The 22,061-nt window shown below is 44.6% G+C and overlaps 2 protein-coding genes across 2 annotated transcripts; both read left to right on the top strand.

The window, feature by feature from the left end:
* Positions 1-3,442: 3,442 nt before the first annotated feature.
* Positions 3,443-4,184, top strand: LOC311237783 (B-type lectin plumieribetin-like; the record flags this gene model as incomplete). The annotated part of the gene is made up of 2 exons (XM_084325761.1): positions 3,443-3,532; positions 3,915-4,184. 2 exons carry the CDS (start codon positions 3,443-3,445, stop codon positions 4,182-4,184), a joined length of 360 nt encoding a protein of 119 aa, XP_084181887.1.
* Positions 4,185-14,241: 10,057 nt separating this feature from the next.
* Positions 14,242-15,316, top strand: LOC311238215 (B-type lectin plumieribetin-like). Its single transcript, XM_084326240.1, has 3 exons — positions 14,242-14,275; positions 14,554-14,647; positions 14,965-15,316. Exons 2-3 carry the CDS (start codon positions 14,558-14,560, stop codon positions 15,232-15,234), a joined length of 360 nt encoding a protein of 119 aa, XP_084182366.1. The 5' UTR covers positions 14,242-14,275; positions 14,554-14,557; the 3' UTR covers positions 15,235-15,316.
* The last annotated feature ends 6,745 nt before the right edge of the window (positions 15,317-22,061 follow it).

The following is a 22,061-nucleotide window of genomic DNA, read 5'->3' as shown; positions in this document are numbered from 1 at the left end:
TCTGGGGCGTAACAGAAAGAAGCATTTTGTATAAAAGTATTCTGTACTTCTGTATGACAACTATTAAAGAAACTTGAACTTGAACTTGAACTACGCTCTCCATCTTCTGGCCGTCTCAGACCCACTCCTATCCGAGCTCCGGGAGGGTCATCAAGGAGAACCTGCCTTTTCTCAGTCCTTGCCCCACAATGGTGGAATGAACTACCCACCCCAGTTAGGACAGCCGAAAACCATCCAATCTTTCGCCGTCGACTAAAGATGCACTTCTTCAACCATTATCTGAATTTCTTTTTTAATTTAAAAAAATTTAAAATGTCTAACCCTAACTAACCTTACTGTCATGCACGTGTCCTAATAAACTAACCTACACTCAACACTTTGATGAACATTGTTACTCAGCTGATAGAGTTGTGCCCTTCCTGATCACTTGTCATACAGAACTTGTAAGTCGCTTTGGATAAAAGCGTCAGCTAAATGACTAAATACATGTATTCAAATGTAAATACATTTGAATCTAATCTAATTTTGATCCGCCACAAAGCGCTTCCTCGCTACCTGTTGAATACGGGGCAATGCTGACCCTTGTTTTGTGCACGGGCCTCACATTATAATGAGCTGGAGGGGTGTGTCTGTATGCAAATTAAGTAAACAGGAACGCGCTCCCCAGTTTGTGAATGAGTGACGTACAATCATTCAGGGGTTCCTAGCTGTGATAATTTGGCAAGTTAAGACAACAGGCTTGTTTGAGATGAGGTAGGCCTGCGCAGTTTTGACCACGGCCTTGTCAAGCGCGTTGCATGGCGGTTAGAATGTTGTCCGACTTTCTCTGGAAATCTGACTGCGCGAGCCGCGTTAATCTCACGGGAGCAAGCCACTCGCAGTTTTCAGTTGCTCTCCACCGACTGCTCAACCTCATGCATGATGGGAAACGACATGCTCTGGTTTGCACAAAGCGCCCATTGGCTCAGAAAAGTTGTCACCACCCACAAGGAAGTTATGAGACGTCTATTTTATCCATCATTATTCCAAGATAAACTTCATGAACTGTCAGACAGACACCAAATTATTTTTGTCACAGTACTGACATTCACAATTGAACGCTTTACACATTCCTCATAAATGCCGTCTTAATAAACATCTCTGCAATGGAGTTCATATCAATAACAGTATCAACCCCCCTGAACAAAATATAATGAGAAAGTTATTTGAAGAAGCGCTTGGTACACAAACTCCTGTATCTAATAATAATAATAAATTAAGACTTGATTCACATCAATTTGTAGTGAGTGTTATAGTATTTCTACCTGTTCTCATATACCCCCACATACATTCCAAAGGATAATTAGTTGGCCAAACATTATCACTGCTCTCAGAATTATAATTAGCCGAAACTAGAATATATAGGCCTATATCTCTTTGCACACATCTTACATGATAAAGTGTCTGCTGAATAATTCCGTGTGTGTGTGTGTGTGTGTGTGTGTGTGTGTGTGTGTGTGTGTGTGTGTGTGTGTGTGTGTGTGTGTGTGTGTGTGTGTGTGTGTGTGTGTGTGTGTGTGTGTGTGTGTGTGTGTGTGTGTGTGTGTGTGTGTGTGTGTGTGTGTGTGTGTGTGTGTGTGTGTGTGTGTGTGTGTGTGTGTGTGTGTGTGTGTGTGTGAGTGAGCAGGCTAGTCAACTCAAGAAGTGTTCGACCTTTTGACTCCTCCCCCAGCTGTAATCGGCTACTTCCGAGGTGAGCCGAAAGTCATCTCAAACAACCCTAATTCCACGCGTTGGTGAATCCGGGGGTAATTGTCATCGGCTTTCTCTTACGACCTTCCAAGGAGGTTGTTGTAAGACAAATCTTAAGACAATGTTGGTGAATGAGGTTCATTGTCCCTGCAAGGGTAAATCTCATTAGCAAGGAGATGGAAGACACCAAGCCTGACATATCATATCTCTCCAACATCATCCCGGTACCGAAGTCTGGAGACCTGGCTAAGCCGGATAACTATCGCGGCATCAGCCTGACCTGTGTCATTGCAAAGATGTTCAACCGCATGATACTTACCGGATTCGGGATGCCATTGACCCCCACCTGAGGGACAATCAAAATGGCTTCAGAAAGGGAAGGACCACCGTAACCCAGATCCTGGCCGGAGGATCATCGAGGAGGTGAAAAAGAACAACCTTACAGCGGTTTTCTGTTTCATTGACTTATTGAATCTTTTGATTCAATACACAGAGGTATACTGGTGAAAATCCTTAAAGCCTACGAGGTCCCTCCTAACCTGCTCCGGGCTATAGAGGCCATGTACAGGGACACAAGAGCCAAGGTGGTAACCCCAGACGGTGAAAGTGAGGAGTTTGACATCCATGCAGGGGTGCTACAAGGGGAGACTCTTGCCCCCTTTCTCTTCACTGTAGCCCTGGACTATGCGCTTAGGAAAGCCATTACTGGGTGGGAGCAAGAGCTGGGCTTCACAATAACAGCCCGGAAGTCCAGAAGAAACCCTGCTGTAGTCCTGGCAGACCTGGATTATGCAGATGACATCTGCCTGATGTCTGACCGTGTGGAGCAAGCTCTGGAGCTCTTGAACAGAGTGGAGGCAGAATGCACCAGGGTTGGCCTCAGGCTGAATGCAAAGAAGACTGAGGTCATTACTTATAACATCCCCCTGGACCATCCACCTCTCAACACAGCAGGAGGCAATACTCTGGCAGAGGTCAGCAACTTCAAATACCTGGGTTCCTGGGTCAACTCAACAGAGCAGGACCTTAAGGTGAGGAAGGCACTGGCATGGAGGGCCCTGACTGGCATGAATAGCGTGTGGAAATCCAGTCTCCCCGACACATCAAAATTTGCTTCTATTCAGGCTAAACCATGTGCAGATACTTAGTATAAATACCAAGCATTTCAATACAGTATGAATGAGTTTAGTTTTTTTCATCCCAGGATCCCAAATGCTATCCTCATCATCCACAGTACATAACGGCACACATCAAATTACTGAGCTAAAACATGTTTTGTGTATAATTATGCCAGATTAGATTAGGTCTCCACAGAGGGTGTGGGTTGTCTCTCTGCTGGGTCAGGGCCTATAAAAGCCAGAGGTGTCCGACTGGAAGACACTTCACTCAGCTGCAGCTTCAGCATCAGACTCGTCCACAACCGGCCTGTGAGTAGAGAATCTGTCTAACGCTTCTTTTGCAGCTCTCTTCCTCTGCCTCTTTTTGCTCTGTGGTAAAATAGGATAGAGAGGCATCTCAGGTTTATATTTAACTTGTTTTAGAGCATCGGTTTTTTGTGTTTTTTTTACACTTACTCTCTGAAGCATATGTTTATCTTGTGTATATGTGGTTCTCCTCTTTTGCACAACAAAGATTTTAGCAAGAGAACGAGAATAGAATTGAGAGACCAAGCACTTGGTCTAAAGCCTCTGTATTTCTTTCTTTCAGAATCATGAGCAGGAACTACATGTCCAAGTTCGATGAGCTCCGCAAGGGAGATTATCTCATGTCCAACAACCACGAATGGAAGGCTCAGTTCCAGGTCAGTACTTGAGGAACGACAGTGTTCTTCCTCTGAAATGGCGCCAAAGAGATGGTGTAACAGTGCTTTTGGAAAAATACTTTTGTGTGTCAAGGTATACTGTATATATTTGGGTCTTGAGAATTTCTTTTACTATTTTATTTCCTTGAAATTCTATCTTAGAATTCTTCCTGTTGCCATCGACCTCATCATCAGAATGTTAAAGGGATAGTTCAGATTATTTGGAACCCTAGCCATATGTGTTACTTACCCACGATGATCACATAAATCAGTCAGATCCTTAAATTTAGTTCTCAATATTCTAATAACTGCGGTGCGACTGTACACCTGGAAGTGTTGGTGACATCTATCTTCCATCTATGTCTCTGTGCAACTCTCGCAGGAGGACGGTAACTTCGTGATCTACGGCTGGAAGCCCATGTGGACGTCTGACACCGCCGGCCAGCGTGACGCCTGGCGCCTGTGCATGCAGGACGACTGCAACTTCGTCATGTACAAGAGGGACAACAAGATGATGTGGCAGACCAAGACCCAGGCCTCCGGTACCTTCAAGATGTGCCACATGTACATGCGCAACGATGGCACCATGGTGATCGAGAGGGATGGCGAGGAGGTCTGGACCTCTTCCCAGTCCAAGGGCTTCAAGGCTTAAAGTTGCTGGAGCACAGCTGGAGCAGAGGGAGAAGATCGCGCCACCGTGACCACCATCATGGTTGTACGAACCTCTCTTTGTATGCTCAATGTTCAATAAAGGGAAGGCTAAAAAAATATCTGTTTCGTGCTGTTGTCATTTGACTGTCTTCATCTCACCGCATATCCCTCCATCTGGAATGAGAGAACAGAGGCCTTGCCCAGAATTTGTGTAGTTCTCTTTTTGCCAACATGGCTGCCTGTCGAGTAGGGCCCTGTCAGTCATTTGAATAAAAACACTTTATAATAACACTCAGTTATAAGACATTTATAAGGTATTTGTAGATAATGAACTAATCATGAACAAACCATTCATATACATTCGTAAATGATTATTAAATCATTTGTATAACATTTACAGATTAGTTCAACATTATTTATAATTCATTATCAACATTGTTTGTACTTGATTTGTTCATCATTAAATAATGTTATTTAATGTGTAACACATTTGTAGATGCTTTGAAAAATGGATATGAAAAAACTACTATACCTCCATTTATTTGTTCATGTTCAACAAATCATTTGTAAAACAATCTTAAAAGATATATAAATCATTTCGCTGCTGTCGGGACAAAACCTCATAACTCCATTTTTTGAATTTTTTTTTTATTATATAAATCAACTCCGTAGATCATCCTCCATATGTGTGTGTGGGTTTTACAAAGTTTAAACAATGGGAAAGCATTAAACCGATCATCTGTCTAAACCTCCTAACTCTATTCACCCTCAAATCTGTGTTCGTTTTTTTCATCTGCTGAAAAGTTGGGTTTTTGGAGTTATGAGGTTTTGTCCCAACAGCAGCGATTTGCAGATGTTATTGTGTGCCCTAATCTAAAGTGAAGATTATTCATCATTAACAAATGTCTAATACAGTTTGTGTGAGGGCTGGGTAAGGACTGCATGCTGCCCAACGAGGGGGCGTGCCGAACATTCTACTTCACGCACCTGAGAGGAGTTTGCAATCAGCTCGTTGGGAGAGTACAAGTATTGCAGACTCCCTTCCACTTATTGCTAGGTTGTTCTGTATCCTACCATCAACCGCCGCGCTCCTGGTGAGACATCGTCTTCGCTCACTATAATCCCATGGGAGGATTTCCTATGTTCTCACTGGGAGACGTCGTGCCACCATCTACTGCCCTACTCTCGCTCCGTGGGCCTCGTTCCTGGTGTGAGACATCGTCATCGCTCTCAATGTTTCCACGGGAGGAAGCCTATGTTTCTCACTCCGTTTTCATGGACCCCGTTTGCTGTGTTGCCCGTCGGCAAGTGTTCTGGTGAGTCTGAATAGGACCAGACTCAGAACTTTCTTTTCATTCATGGACTCTATTTTGAGTTCTCCCTTAAAGGGACAGTGCGGTTTTTTTGTTGTGAATAAATTATGCCCTTGTTTTGGCTAACTCTGATTACCTGTCTGTGTCGTGCAATTGGGGTCGCATTACAATCCCTAACAGTTTGTTTATTTGTGGACTTTTGTGAATATACACGAAGCAATTACCAGACTTGTCTTTTCATGTTTAACAAATTATTTGTTAGACATTCATAAAACATCTATAAATCATTTGCAGATGCTATTGCGTGACCTAATCTAAAGTGAAGACTATTCATCATTAACTAATGTCTAATAGTTTGTTAATTATTTGTTGACTTTTTCATCACTTGTTACAAATGTTGTAGACAGCTTTCGGATCCACCCTTCTTTGTGACATCAAACAATGACAGAATTAGGACTATAGATAAATGCAATTGTATTAACATCTAAAATACATGTGCACTGCACACACAGGAACGTGCACAGGACGTTAGAGGGGCAGGTGCTCAAAGGCTGCCATTTTTGGGGGCCCTCTTTGGGTGGGCGGCTCCCTTTTTATGCTTTTTGGGGGGTTTTGGTGATCAAATATTGAATATTGAACTATAATAATCAGTGCAGGGGCTCACTTATCCTTGAAAGACACTTTTATCGCAACAGTAAAAAATAAAGTATTAAAAAAAATTGCATAAAAAGGGCACTTTTTTATGAGGCACAAAAGCGCAGGTGCTCGAGCACCCTTTGGGCTCTATGCACGTGCCTGTGCACACATAACATACTGTATAATGTAAAGTGGGGGACACTAGGACCCAAGGAGTTCCCTGGCCATGTATTGCCAGAGTATGTAGAGGGAGTCCCACGCAAGTTGAAAGTTCATGTTTGTTCTCGTCCGTTTGAATGGAAGCTACATACACGTTATACTGTACATTAGCAGAGCCAAGGAATTCCTGCTGCCCCACGCTTTTAAGGTATGAGCAGGCTAAACACCTTTTTCGGCGGTAAGTCTTCCATCATTTCTGACCTACAACTTATAGTCCTATATTTTGTGTAGACATAGTTGATGTGGTCGGCGCTAACGTTACATTTGAATGATGTGTTTGTTCCTGAATGAATGAATGAATGAATGAATGAATGAATGAATGAATGAATGAATGAATGAATGAATGAATGAATGAATGAATGAATGAATGAATGAATGGATGAATAAAAACTTTATTTAACAGATTGCAGAATGGGTACAATACAGTACGGCTCAATACACACAATTGTTAAGGGGATGCATACCAGAGAAAGTTGTTTGTCTTGTTTACATCAGGGTCCCCCATTTTCATTTCATATTGACATTTATGACATACTCAACATACATGACATTTATGGCATAGGGACATATAGGTATTTAGTACTGATACATTTGTGACATATACGGTATTCAAATATACAGTACTGTTACTCATAGATCCTGACAGAGTATATACATATGATGGGGAGGGGACTGTACATTAGGAGGGGGTGGGTGGGTGGGAGAGAAATATACATATATGGCGGGGAGAGAATATATACATGCGGTGGGGAGGAGACTGTCTATTAGGAGGGGGTGGGGGGTTTGGACATTTACGGTGGCCAGTTTCAAATTGCAGCTTCCCGTAGGTGCTTTTTAAGAGCGGTTTTGAATGTGGGTAGGGATTCACATTCCTTTACAGCTTTGGGTAGGGCGTTCCACATTGATGTGGCATAATTGCGAAACGTGTTTAGTCGCTTGTTTGAGCCGAATCTGGGTTTAACATGATTTGTTGAGCTTCCTCTGGTGTTGTGGTCGTAGTATTCACTGACCTTTGGGAAGTATTTTGACATGTACATGGGCATCCTAATGTGTGCTCAGTATATTGCAGCATGTGATGATGACATAATAATTATTTGTATTTTCAGGCTGTATCTGCGCCCATACAGCCTGAAAATACAAATAATTATTACCCTCATGTAGCATACACGTCGGCCCACATACCGCAATATACTGAGCACACATTAGGAACAAACACATCATTCAAATGTAACGTTAGTGCCCACCACATCAAGTATGTCTACACAAAATATAGGACTATAAGTTGTAGGTCGGAAATTATGGAATAGATTTACCAACGAAAAAGGTGTTTAGAAGCGTGGGGCAGCACGAATTCCTTGGCTCTGTTAATGTACTGTATAATGTGCTTGTAGCTTCCATTCAAACGGATGAGAACAAACGTGAACATTCAAGTCTCACTCGCGTGAGACTCCCTCTTCATACTCTGGCAATACCTGGCCAGGGAACTCCTGGGTTCTAGTGTCCCCCATGTTACATTATATGTTATGTGTGCACATGTATTTTATATGTTAATAAAATTGCATTTATCTATAGTCCTAATTGTGTCACTGTTTGATGTCACAAAGAAGGGTGGATCCGAAAGCTGTCTACAACATTTGTTACAGGTGATGAAAAGGTCAACAAATAATTAACAAACTGTATTAGACATTTGTTAATTATGAATAGTCTTCACTTTAGATTAGGGCAAGCAATAGCATCTGCAAATGATTTATAGATGTTTTATGAATGTCTAACAAATCATTTGTTAAACATGAAAAGACAAGTCTGGTAATTGCTTCGTGTGTATTCATAAAAGTCCACAAATAAACTGTATTAGACATTTGTTAATGATGAATAGTCTTTACTTTAGATTAGGGCACACAATAACATCTGCAAATGATTTATAGATCTTTTAAGAATGTTTTACAAATGATTTGTTGAACATGAACAAATAAATGGAGGTATAGTCGTTTTTCATATCCATTTTTTAAAGCATCTATAAATGTGTTACTACACATTAAATAACATTATTTAATGAGGAACAAATCAAGTAAAAACAATGTTGATAATGAGTTATAAATAATGTATAACTAATTTGTAAATGTTATACAATTATTGTTATAAATTATTTAATAATACTTTACGAATGTATATAAATGGTTTGTTCATGATCATTATCTACAAATAACTTATAAATGTCTTATAACTGAGTGTTATTATAAAGTGTTACCAAAAATGTTTCAATAAAACATCTAAAAATTCCCCAGATGAAAATTATTCCTAATCTTTTAACTGAGGGATATATTTGGAACATATATTTTGAACCCAGCATGAGTTGAATATCTCTTTTGATCGGTGACAAGGCGTCGTTTTATGCTAGCACCAATCCCTCCCTTTTGTCAGGACAGCCATCTTTGAAGCAGCATTCTTAGTGTGCCAGACGCGTGTATACCAAACCAAGCCGCATTTCTCGGAGACGCTCTCTGATTGGCACTGACTGACGCTCTCTGATTGGCCACTGACGCGTTTGCCCAATCCGTGACGAGCTGTGTCTTTGCCCATTTCCACGCCAAACAGCCTGCAAACTACCTGGCGTTCTATCGCCATGCTCTAAGACAAACTCTAACCTTAACCAACTTCGAAAGAGTGCCTAAGCTTAACCGTCGAAAGAACTTGCCGTCACGCTCTAAGACAAACTCTAACCTTAACCAACTTCGAAGACTGCCTAAGCTTAACCAGTGTAGAAACAGGCGTTGGCCAATCAGAGAGCGTCTCAGAGAAATGCGGCTTGGTTTGGTATTCACGCATGCCAGACACATGGCCGGTCATTCACCAACGGGCTTAAGACAAAGGATCAGACAAACATTTTGTCCTAGCTCCACTTAAGACATTTTCGGGCCGATTTTGGGATTCACGAACGATAGGTTATGAATATAACCGTAGTTCTATGAGTACTAGTGACGCTCAGCGTCATTCTGCACATATCTCACTTCGTGCATATGCACTGAATAAAAACTCACAATGTAACTTTACATACCAACATTCGTCTGGCCACACCCCTATCCGCTACCTTCATAAGCAGGTGTGTGGCCCCACACTCGCCTCCTTCCCAATCTTTCACCACAAGGCAAGATCAAAGGCTGCAGTGGCGTCTAGACGCTGAGCGTCACTAGTACTCATAGAACTACGGTTATATTCATAACCTATCGTTCTATATCGTACTAGCTTCTGCTCAGCGTCATTCTGCACAACGGGAGCTGAGCGGGAGCTTGAAGCTCGGCAAATGTACCCCACTGAGGCCCCCCACAACCATCAGAACCGGGGAGGACCGAGCCCCCCGACCCTCCCTAATGGAGGATACCCTCCCTATTGGAGGACGGGAGGGAGACGGATCCGACCGTGCGAAGAGGAACTCGAGCAACTCAACGCACAGGGTGAGCAGACCGTGGCTTGACCCCACGACTACGCACACGCACAACCCGCATGCCACCAGGGAACGAACAGAAGGAACAAACTTCGTTACCGCCCCCAAAATCACGGGGTCAAGAGCAAACTCAACCCCATGGCAAGGCCGTAGCAGCGGAGCGCGAAGGAAGACCCAGACCCAGAAGGGACTGGAGCCCCCCGGAAAAAGGGGGCCCGGAGAGGTCAACGACGCCACAGCATCAAGACCTCACCAGGCGGTCACTAGTGACACCGCCCCCCACATCGCCAGCGTATTCGGACAGGGCCCATCCAAGAGCGGGCCCTTCCCCCCACTAGCACGCCGCCTGGCACACTGACCCTGGCATACTCAGGCAGTCAGCATGGCTGTAACTCGAAGCACTCAAGAGGCTACACTACAGCGGGAGCAGGCAGCGCACCGGGGAGACGACCTCCAGAAGTGGTCGATCCCTCAATCCAGGCAGCAGGCACTTGACCCGAGCCTGGAGCACTGCGGACGAGACAGGCGCCAAAGGGGTCAACTGAAAACAGCACCCCGGCGGAAGGGGCGTATGCTGGCATTGTTGCGCACCATGACAAAGCCTCCACCAAAAAACCACGACTCTCCAGAGGGGCCGAGGCAGAGAAGGCTGACACGATTGGCAGACGTCATGAACGTGCAGGGGAACACTCAACCGGGTAACCCGGGAGTTGACTCCGCTCCAACACACCAGGGAATCAACCACCCTCTTGGTACCACACGTGGTGGTTGTTCCTATAACCACTCAAGAAAAAACTCCAAAACATCATATGTAGTGAATAAACACACAGTTTGTAACAAAATACAGTCCCTCCTAGGAGGGACCTTTTATTTAGACAAAAAATCATATGTTGGGCCGGGAAGGGAACAGGGGGAACCAATAGAGGGAAAAGTCACTAGCGACGCCTGCCACGAGCCACTCGGGGTTTGCCACCCCGGGGAGCCCCGGAGGGACGGTAAAGGACTGGAGGCTGGTCTCGACGATCCCTACCGTCACCTCCGAGTGTGGATGGGCCGGCTGCAGTGGCCGAGGCGCCCTCTCTCCTCCTGGCCTTCTTCGCTGAAGGGCCAGCAGTGGCGGTGGTAGCAGCGGCGGCTTCGGCGGCGGATCCTCGACGACGAGCCTTCCGTCTGATTCCACCGGTGACATCGGGCGGGGGGAAATGAGGCTGGAGCACGGACCGCTCCTCCTGCATTTCCCTGCAGGTTGAGGTCATCAGCTGCAACGCCGACCCGAAGAGCCCAACATCGGAGAGGGGTGCCGTCAGAAGTGGTGTCCTCTTCCTCTCCGGCACACGCGCCTGCTCCAGCCAAAGGTGGTGCTGGGCTAGAGTGGCCAGGGCGCGTACTTTCCCAGCGGCGACGGCCTGCAGCTGGATCAGATGCAGGATGGCTCCTGCCGCCTGGGCGAGCTGATCACGTTGCACTTCGGTCAGCTCCGTACCGCCCGTCATTATCCCGGACATGAATCTCGCCAGCTGCGCGATGTTAGACGTGGCAGCCAGGGATTGAGTCGCGGAGATGAATGCCTGGTCACTCCAGTAAGCCAACCGCCGCGCCGATTTCCCGTGGGGAACCGGCTTCCGTAAAGGCTCCCACACCACCTCAGGACAAAGGAGAGCTGCCATCGGCCTATCAAGCCGAGGCACCCCCTCCTTCATACCTTCTACCAAACCCACCACCCTCGTGACTCGCACGTAGGCGGGAGTGAGGCCCGTGATGTGGGAGACCACCTGTCCCTGACGGACGTAGGCCTCCATCAAGGGGAAAAATGGGCAGACAACGCCCGTCTCTCTCGACTGCCGCCGCCGCCATGAGCTCGGGGAACAAAGCACGCAGTTCCCCCTGCATACTTTCCCCCACCGAGCTCGCATCCCTCACATGCGGCAGACTACTGGACATCGCAGAGCCACATTCCGATGTGGCTGATAGCAGGGCATCCCGCCGCTGAGTCGGAGGTTCTAACCCAACATCAGCGTACGAGGGACCCCAAGGAGACCTATCACCCCCCGCCAGTGTAACCTGGACGGGAGCCGGGAGGCAGACATGTCTCCACCGGGGCGTCGAACAAGAACCCATCTGCCTCTACCATGTAGTCCTCAGTTTCCATCGGCCACGGAGAAGCAGACGCATCCTCATCCGGCTCCAGTAACTCCCCAAAACTAGGCCGTTCGCGTCTACAAGCCACCATCTTACGATGGGAGCGAGCAGACGCAAAAAGCTTGCGTCTCAAATCCTCCGCCACCAGAGGAGCCGGCCGCCCAACAGCGGACGACTCTCCGGCGGCAAAGGAACCAGAGCAGGAACCAGGCCATCTCACAGGAGACGGCGCTGGTGCACCAGCTCCTTGGAGAGGCAAACTATCCACCGGACACCTACCAGGCGCGGATGCCGTCCACGACAGTGGCGTCAACCCCGCTCCAAGACGCACAGCAGAGGAGGAAATGAAGAACCGCTGGTGAAGGGTAACGTTGCTAGCGCGACCCTCTGAGGTAAACATTATGACTTAGCTTTTTTCTTTGTAAAAGTATGAGAGAAAGAAAAAAGCAAGAAACAATGTAAACACGTAACTCAACTTTCTTCAGCTTAATACCCTTGTCAAGTGATTGGTATACAGGCACTCTCTTGTGGTGAAAGTGAAGAAGGAAGGAGGCAAGTGTGGGGCCACACACCTGCTCATGAAGGTAGCGGGTAGGGGTGTGGCCAGACGAATGTTGGTATGTAAAGGTACATTGTGAGTTTTTATTCAGTGCATATGCACGAAGTGAGATATGTGCAGAATGACGCTGAGCGGAAGCTAGTACGATATAGAACGGTCCCTTCTCCTGGATTCGGTCTTAACTAAGAGCAGGATTTAGGAGCACTGAAGAGCAGTCATAAGTCGGACTGGTGTGCACCGTGTTCTTAAGGGCTTTAAACTTGAATGCGTTCATGTTAACTCTACAGACATCCTTGGAATTAAATAATCATAATAATAAATATGACAATATTTGTATGATACTTTTAGTTTTACATTTACAGTCATGCCTCAAGAGGCATCTTGATGTCCGAAAATAAATAGAAACACTACACCAACACTGCAAATGACAGTGGATAAATAAACAAGAACTAAAGCTAATCGTGTGGATATATCTAAAGTGGAATAGACTGTATTAATATTCCATATTTATACCGTCTTGTTGCACGCTCCTGGCCACCTGTTCAGCGCACACACACACGCACACTGTATAGCATATTGCCCTATAGTAGTACGTACAGTACAGTATGTACAGTACACATCTTAGCATAACATCTTAAGGCCGCCACAGAGTCGGGAGTACTGTGAACGGACCGTACTCTGTGTGGCATGTCTGCAATCGTTTGAGGTTTCAGTCAAGTGTGACACCGGTGCGCGACGCCTCTGTGGAGTCGGGTCCGCTCACGCCTGACTCTGTGGCGACCTTAAGAGATGTCACGCTAAGATGTGTACTGTACTGTATTGTACTGTAGTAGAACTACAGTATGACTACTATAGGGCAGCACAGTATCTGCGAACTCCTAATAAAACAAGTCATTAGAATAATATAAGCCTACTGTTCATTCATTACGTAGTTGTAGACTATACAGTACACGTGCGCGTGTGCGGTGCGGCAGGTGGCCAGGAGTGCGCAACAAGACGGTATAAATATGGAATATTAATACAGTCTATTCCACTATAGGTATAGTGTGCTGTATGATGACAATACATTTGAATCTAATCAAATTTGTATCCGTCGGAAAGCACTTCCTCGCTACATGTTGAATACAGGGCAATGCCGACCCTTGTTTTGCACACGGGCCTCGCATTATAATTTCCATAAAAACTGTTGCAATCTTTGGACCTTCATAGTAGCATCACACTTATTGAACTTCAGCTGGTCATCAATCTCTATCTCTAAGTATTTGTAAGTATTTCATTTGGGAGACTGTGTGTGTAGACTATAAGTCTTATGTAGCGCTACCAGCTCTTACTGGGGGTCTTTTGAGTTACCCACACAGGGGCCAACCCTGGAACGATGGGGTTTGCTTGGTCTGATGACCTTAGAGCCCCTGAGCCAGTGCTGTGTATGCCTTGTACAGTATATCCCTGAAACTGTGTTATAACACAAATTCTATTCAGGCTACACCATGTGCAGATACTTAGTATAAATACCAAGCATTTCAATATACAGTATGAAAGCGTTTCGTTTTTTCATCCCAGGATCCCAAATGCTATCATCATCAACCACGGCACATAACGGCACACATCAAATTACTGAGCTAAAAACATGTTTTGTGTATAATTATGCCAGATTAGATTAGGTCTCCACAGAGGGTGTGGGTTGTCTCTCTGCTGGGTCAGGGCCTATAAAAGCCAGAGGTGTCTGACTGGAAGGCACTTCACTCAGCTGCAGCTTCAGCATCAGACTCGTCCACAACCGGCCTGTGAGTAGAGAATCTGTCTAACGCTTCTTTTGCAGCTCTCTTCCTCTGCCTCTTTTTGCTCTGTGGTAAAATAGGATAGAGATGGCATCTCGGTTTATATTTAACTTGTTTTAGAGCATGTTTTTTGTGTTTTTTTACACTTACTCTCTGAAGCATACTTTTTATTCTGTGTATATGTGGTTCTCCTCTTTTGAGCAACAACGTTTTTAGCAAGAGAACGAGAATAGAATTGAGAGACCAAGCACTTGGTCTAAAGCCTCTGTTTTTCTTTCTTTCAGAATTATGAGCAGGAACTACATGTCCAAGTTCGATGAGCTCCGCAAGGGAGATTATCTCATGTCCAACAACCACGAATGGAAGGCTCAGTTCCAGGTCAGTAGGCTACTTGAGGAACGACAGTGTTCTTCCTCTGAAATGGCGCAAAAGAGATGGCATAAATAGTGATGGAAAAATACTTTTGTGTGTCAAGGTATACTATATATTTGGGTCTTGAGAATTTCAATTTTATTTTATTTCCTCAGAATTCAATCTTGGAATTATTTCCGTAGCCATTGATATCATCATCAGAATGTTAAAGGGATTATTTGTTCCTTTTAGTTCTCAAAATTCGAATAACTGTGGTGCGACTGTACACCTGGAAGGGTTGGTGACATTTATCTTCCATCTATGTCTCTGTGCAACTCTCGCAGGAGGACGGTAACTTCGTGATCTACGGCTGGAAGCCCATGTGGACGTCTGACACCGCCGGCCAGCGCGACGCCTGGCGCCTGTGCATGCAGGACGACTGCAACTTCGTCATGTACAAGAAGGACAACAAGATGATGTGGCAGACCAAGACCCAGGCCTCCGGTACTTTCAAGATGTGCCACATGTACATGCGCAACGACGGCACCATGGTGATCGAGAGGGACGGCGAGGAGGTCTGGACCTCTTCCCAGTCCAAGGGCTTCAAGGCTTAAAGTCGCTGGAGCACAGCTGGAGCAGAGGGAGAAGATCGCGCCACCGTGACCACCATCATGGCTGTACGAATCTCTCTTTGTATGCTCAATGTTCAATAAAGGGAAAGCTAAAAAGATATCTGTTTCGTGCTGTTGTCATTTGACTGTCTTCATCTCACCACCTATCCCTCCATCTGGAATGAGAGAACAGAGGCCTTGCCCGGAATGTTTGTGTAGTTCTCTTTTTGCCAACATGGCTGCCTGTCGAATAGGGCCCTGTCATTTGAATACTTTTTTTCTTTTTAATAAAACATCTAAATATTCCCCAGATGAAAATAATTCCTAATCTTTTCACTGAGGGATATATTTGGAACATATATTTTGAACCCAGCATGAGTTGAATATCTCTTTTGATGGGTGACAAGGCGTTGTTTCATGCTAGCACCAATCCCTCCCTTTTGTCAGGACAGCCATCTTTGAAGCAGCATTCTTAATGTGCCAGACACATGGCCGGTCTAGACATCGGCATTGTCCCTGCTGTTCCTTGTGCCAAGAGTAGATCTCATTAGCAATGAGAGGGGATTCGGCAAAGCGGGCCTCTTCAACGAGGACTGCTAAAAATAGCTCGGGATGGTGATCAGATCACCCAATAGATTCTGTGATAGTAGAACTGTTGATTCATGTGTCCCTCCCTGGGATTGTTTCCAGAGAGATGCTGATATTAGATATTGATATTATTATTGACAGTAGGTCACAGAACCAGACGATTAAATGTGATGTCATCTTTCTAACCTAATGCGTTATAAATCTCAGTGTAAACAGTATCTCTACTGTCATATTTGCCTACCTAAGCTCTTGCTCCTCAAATATGTCACACTATGACCACTAGGTGGCATACAAAGTTATCCTGAACAGGAGACCTTTCTTTCTCATGGAAATATCTTCCTGATACTGAGAAACACAGCTGATGTATCGTATTGCTGCAAGCTTTGGCTCAGAAGGCTGCATGCTGTATTTCTGCAGACTGTACGACCTAAAGGCTGCATACAATTTGGGAAAACAAACGCTATTATTTGAGGCCAAAATGTTCAGTAATTTATTTTGGCTGTCTTTCTAATGAATATAATGTTTGATTGATTGATTGATTGAAAACTTTATTAACAGATTGCAGAATGGGTACAGTACAGTACAGCTCAATACATTAAGGGGATGCAGACCAGAGAAAGACTTTCGTCTTGTTTACATCAGGGTCCCCCATTTTCAATTCATCATAACATATATCACACGACATACAGATAGACAGTACTGCTACATCTATACATTTATGACATACCAGATTTGCAAATACAGTACTGTTTGTGATACAAAAAGAGTCCAGAAAAGAGTATATACATTTGACGTAGAAACTGTACATTGGAGGAGGTTGGGTAGGTGGGGTGGGGTTGGGGGGGGTTGTCATGTTGTTCATGGCAGAGATGGAGTTTCATAATAATGTCATTTGTTATAGTTTAAATTAGGTTTTAATTCTAGTTCATTCTTACCGGTGGCCTGAACGCAGCGCAGCCTGGTGACAAGGAACTCCACGTGGCCGTAGGGGCCAGTAGAATGGTTTGGTACCCTGGCCTACCAGCACCGAGCCAGAGTAATGGAGGCGCCAAAATGGCGGCACACACAACAATAGTAAATTGGCAAAATGGCCAGAAAGAAATGTCCACAAACGTCCAAAAGGCCACACAGGTAAAGGTTTGGGATGTAAAACACCACCCACAGAGTGGATACTACGTTTATACTTACAGTATGCTCTTAAGTATGAGCCACTCTGGTTACAGACAGTCACGTGGGATAAACATGCACTCAATCAAATGCCTGTGATTACACAATGGCGTGCAACACAAAGCTCTGTCTAGTGACTGGTATTAAGAGGGAGGCACGGTACTGCTGCTACAACCGCAAAAGGTGTCCCCGCCACTCTGGCTTGCTGTTTCGTAGTTTAACATCCAACCACACACAGTGAGTTCACAAAAGGCACTTAACTGGGGGGGGGGGAGATGCGTTGAGGAGCCCCCAGATAAGGTGACCTCTGTGGCCACAGTGAAGGAGAAGATTGGTGGATGGAGGATGAAGTTGGATGATGCACCTGAAGCCAATGTTGTAGGAAGGTGTATGTGCAATACGCTTTCGGAGGCTTCCGCCCCAGAGTAGTCCGCCATGTTGACTGTGGGCTCCCATTATAAAGCCCAGGTGTGTCTCTATTACCTCATCACGTACCTGTGGGAAAATGGGTAGAGAGCTGGGGGAGGTGCCTGGGGGGGTTGGTTGTCAGCTAATCCCCAGGTCCTCTCCCAACACAGTGTTTAATTATGACAGCTGTGGGAGACATCATGCAACACATACTTCAAGCAGTTCATAATTGTGTCTCAGTTACACAGTAATCCAACAGTCATATTAATCCTCCATAGGCACCGGGAATTTTTTTTTATTCCAAAACCGCAAGTTAAAGGTGCTATAGGTGCGGCAGGGTAGCCCAGTGGACTAAGCACTCGCCTACCACCGCAGAGACTCTGGGATCGAATCCAGGTGTCAGCGGTACCTCCAGCTTGGTCAGTCGTCCCTACTAACACAATTGGCAGTGTTAGCGGGTGGGAAGCCGGTGGTGGGGTATGTGTCCTGGTTCTGGCCAATCAGAGCAACGCGGAAGGAAACGTTAGTTGCCGAAAGGATACACGCGCCCCGCGGTCAGGCGCCTGTTCAGCAGGGAGGGGATCTGGGGGAAATAGCGTGAACCTCCGCACACGTTACGTTCCCCCAGTGAAACTCCTCGCTGTGAGGTGAAAAGAAGCGGCTGGCGACTCCACATGTATCGGAGGAGGCATGTGATAGTCTACACCCTCCCCAGGCCGACAGTGGGGCAATGCGCGCAATGACCAAGAAGGGAATTGGCATAACGACTCAATTGGGATGGGAGAAAAATACAGAACCCCCCCCCAAAAGGTGCTATAGATAATATTCAGCCACTAGATGTCGCACTGGAGCACCAGCATGTCATTGATCCAATCAGGTGCATTCCATGTGGGGAAATGAGAAGTAGGGAGGGAATACATGCCTGCAACATGTAAACAACAACATTCATCTTGGACCCCCAACATTTTCTTTATCAAATTGGGGCTATAGTTTTATTCCGCACCTTTCTAAAAGCTCTGTGGATGTATTATTTTAAAAAGAAAAAAGATTACTCTACATACAAATTGTATCTATAGTCTTTAAAATTACAGTTTTACATTATTAAGCAGGGAAGGGGCAATATGGGGAGCACTGCCCTGTCAACCTGTGATATTTACCTGCCCAGCAGAAATCACTTTTCAAGCCCATGCAAGCTCAACAATGGTTTTCAACAGACTCCAAACATCAGCCAACAAGCCAAAGACATCAGCTCGAAAAGTGATGCAGAGCTTGCTCTATTTCAGCTGGGCAGGCAAACTCACCCTTGTCAATTCCTCCAAAGTTGCCTATACTGCCACTTTAACTTGCAACTCCCCCAAAAAAGGGCTGTTTCATTATTTAACAACACAGAGCCTTCCAGTGTCCAGTTTACAGAATTACTGCCAATCTTGGCACTTTAACTGCAATCAGTTTCCCATGACTCTCTCTCTCTCTCTCTCTCTCTCTCTCTCTCTCTCTCTCTCTCTCTCTCTCTCTCTCTCTCTCTCTCTCTCTCTCTCTCTCTCTCTCTCTCTCTCTCTCTCTCTCTCTCTCTGCTTCTAACAGCCTGGCTGGTGAGAATCAAAATCACAGGTTCAAAATCACACATGACTTGTATTTGATCAAAATAGATAAGGGATCTGTCCACCACGACACACTTACATTTACTTGATAGGGCACTACTGACACACACACACACACACACACGCACGCACGCACGCACGCACGCGCACACACACACACACACACACGCACACACACACACACAGACACACACACACACACACACACACACACACACACACACACACACACACACACACACACACACACACACACACACACACACGCACAGAGCCGACCCATCCTACAAGCAAATTGAGCCACATTGGCTTCTAGAGGAAGGTGGCTGGTGAGAAACCTAAAGGTCTCTTCTCTATAACCAGAGAGAAACCTAAAGGTATACTATACAGTATTCTAACTAGAACCTATGTCTCTGGATGGAGTATTCTGACTAGTAACCTATACAGTCTCTGGAGGGGGTATTCTGACTAGTAACCTAGTTAAAATCTGGCTCAAAGAACACCAGAGCTGCACCCACAGCTAAATTCCGGTTAACCTGCGCCCCCAAAATGGGCCATTTTAGTTTTAGTTTTTGAGGACTGCATACTTCTTTTGCAAACCAAAACAACATACTTTATACTTATAGCACATGCATGAGCCTGGTCACTTTTGAAAGAGGACATTCTGAGGTTTGTGATTCCAGAAGGAAAATTCACTTTTAGTGCTAATGAAATAGAGTAACATATGTCTGAACTTGAGTCGTAGAAAAACTTGTTACTCAAGTTTTTCTGTAGTAGTTAGTAGTCCAGAAGTAGTATTTCCCCAGAAGGTGGTATGGCTTACAAATCCATACGGACCCATAGCCGGAAGCCTTATGTAGTACATGTCCAAATTTCATAAAGATCCATTCAGAAATTGGTGATTAGGAGTGATTTTTGTCAACTGTGTACAAAAGAAAAACTCAGTTTTGTCATAGACTTCAATTCATTCGGCTGTTTTTCTCTTCCTGTTTTCGCTCGTTAGTTTGTTTTTGTTTTTTAGATTCATACATCCTCACGTGGGGTATCATTGGAAAGCCACACTCATTGGCTACAACCCTCCACAATTTTCGAGATCGCCAAATGATTGACGGAACTAGAGCCCCAAGAGTCGGGAGTGGTATTTTGCGCAATGCCGTGTACTTTGCACAAGCCTCAAATACCGGCATGTAACTCGAGAACCTCTGAACGGATTTGGTCGGATTTTGTCGCTATCGACAGGCAACAAATAAGCCTTCAATTCTGTATTACAAAATATGCACACCCGAGCCACTAGAGGTCGCCGGTTGGCAAATCGTCCTCAAAAGGGCCCACATGTGGCCCTTGCAGCTTAAGAGTTTGTGTGTATGCAATTCAGCTTTATTCTTTTTTATATGTGTATTTTTGTTAAAATGTGTATATTGTGATGATGAATTGTATTTTATGTAGGCCTATTTGATGTATGCTATGTGTGATAACCTTTTTGATCACTTTAGGTTGATGCCCTTTTTAACATCTTGGCCAGGGACTATAGATGAAATCTAGCCTTCTGGCTAATTCTGGCGTATTTACATTTTTAATGTTGATTAATATGCACTGTCCCTTTTGCAAATAAACTTAAACTTAAACCTAAAGGTCTCTGGAGGGGGTATTCTTACTAGTAACCTAACGGTATCTGGGGGGAGTATTCTAACTATAAAGGTATAAAGGTATCTGGGGGGAGTATTCTAACTATAAAGGTATAAAGGTCTCTGGAGGAGTATTCTAACTAGTAAGGTATAAAGGTCTCTGGAGGGAGTATTCTAACTAGTAAGGTATAAAGGTACCTGGAGGGAGTATTCTAACTAGTAAGGTATAAAGGTCTCTGGAGGAGTATTCTAACTAGTAAGGTATAAAGGTCTCTGGAGGGTGTATTCTAACTAGTAAGGTATAAAGGTCTCTGGAGGGTGTATTCTAACTAGTAAGGTATAAAGGTCTCTGGAGGAGTATTCTAACTATAAGGTATAAAGGTCTCTGGAGGGAGTATTCTAACTAGTAAGGTATAAAGGTCTCTGGAGGGAGTATTCTAACTAGTAAGGTATAAAGGTCTCTGGAGGGAGTATTCTAACTAGTAAGGTATAAAGGTCTCTGGAGGGAGTATTCTAACTAGTAAGGTATAAAGGTCTCTGGAGGGAGTATTCTAACTAGTAAGGTATAAAGGTCTCTGGAGGGAGTATTCTAACTAGTAAGGTATAAAGGTCTCTGGAGGGTGTATTCTAACTAGTAAGGTATAAAGGTCTCTGGAGGGAGTATATTAACTATAAGGTATAAAGGTCTCTGGAGGGTGTATTCTAACTAGTAAGGTATAAAGGTCTCTGGAGGGAGTATTCTAACTAGTAAGGTATAAAGGTCTCTGGAGGGAGTATTCTAACTATAAGGTATAAAGGTCTCTGGAGGGTGTATTCTAACTATAAGGTATAAAGGTCTCTGGAGGGAGTATTCTAACTAGTAAGGTATAAAGGTATCTGGAGGGTGTATTCTAACTAGTAAGGTATAAAGGTCTCTGGAGGGTGCAAGTTAGCAACTCAGGGATGGCTGGCATCACATTTCAGCCCGATCGCGCTATATATGTAATATGCTTAATATGTAAATAAAGTACTTATCGACCACAGGAAAAAGGTACATATTGACACACTTTTCTGATAGCCTCGCCCCAAACCCTAACCTTAACCATAAATGTTAAAACGAATCATCATCATCATCATCATCATCATCATCATCATCATCATCATCATCATCATCATCATCATCATCATCATATAGTATTGCTGTGTTTGTGGGTGGGTGGCTTAGTCTAATGTAATAGTGAGAGAACTCACCCATGTTAGTTCAACTCCTGTCACACTGTTTGTTTTGGACTTTTGACGATACAAAATGTAAATATATTACTAATACAATTAGTACTAAATATATTACTTTATGGCTATAACATAACATATACAGTATGTACCTTTTTCCAGTGATTGATTAGTACTTTCCGTTTTCTGATGAGACAGATGAGAGGTGTGGTGTACATTTACTGTGCCCATG

Source organism: Notolepis coatsorum (genome assembly GCF_963971535.1).
Source record: "Notolepis coatsorum genome assembly, chromosome: 12".
In the NCBI taxonomy this organism is placed as follows: domain Eukaryota; kingdom Metazoa; phylum Chordata; class Actinopteri; order Aulopiformes; family Paralepididae; genus Notolepis; species Notolepis coatsorum.
This window is presented reverse-complemented; position numbering and strand designations above follow the sequence as displayed.

Coding starts and splice junctions, on each gene's coding strand:
- LOC311238215 (XM_084326240.1), top strand. CDS start 14,558: ATGAGCAGGAACTACATGTCCAAGTTCGATGAGCTCCGCAAGGGAGAT. Junction 14,648..14,964: donor AATGGAAGGCTCAGTTCCAG/GTCAGTAGGCTA, acceptor CAACTCTCGCAG/GAGGACGGTAACTTCGTGAT.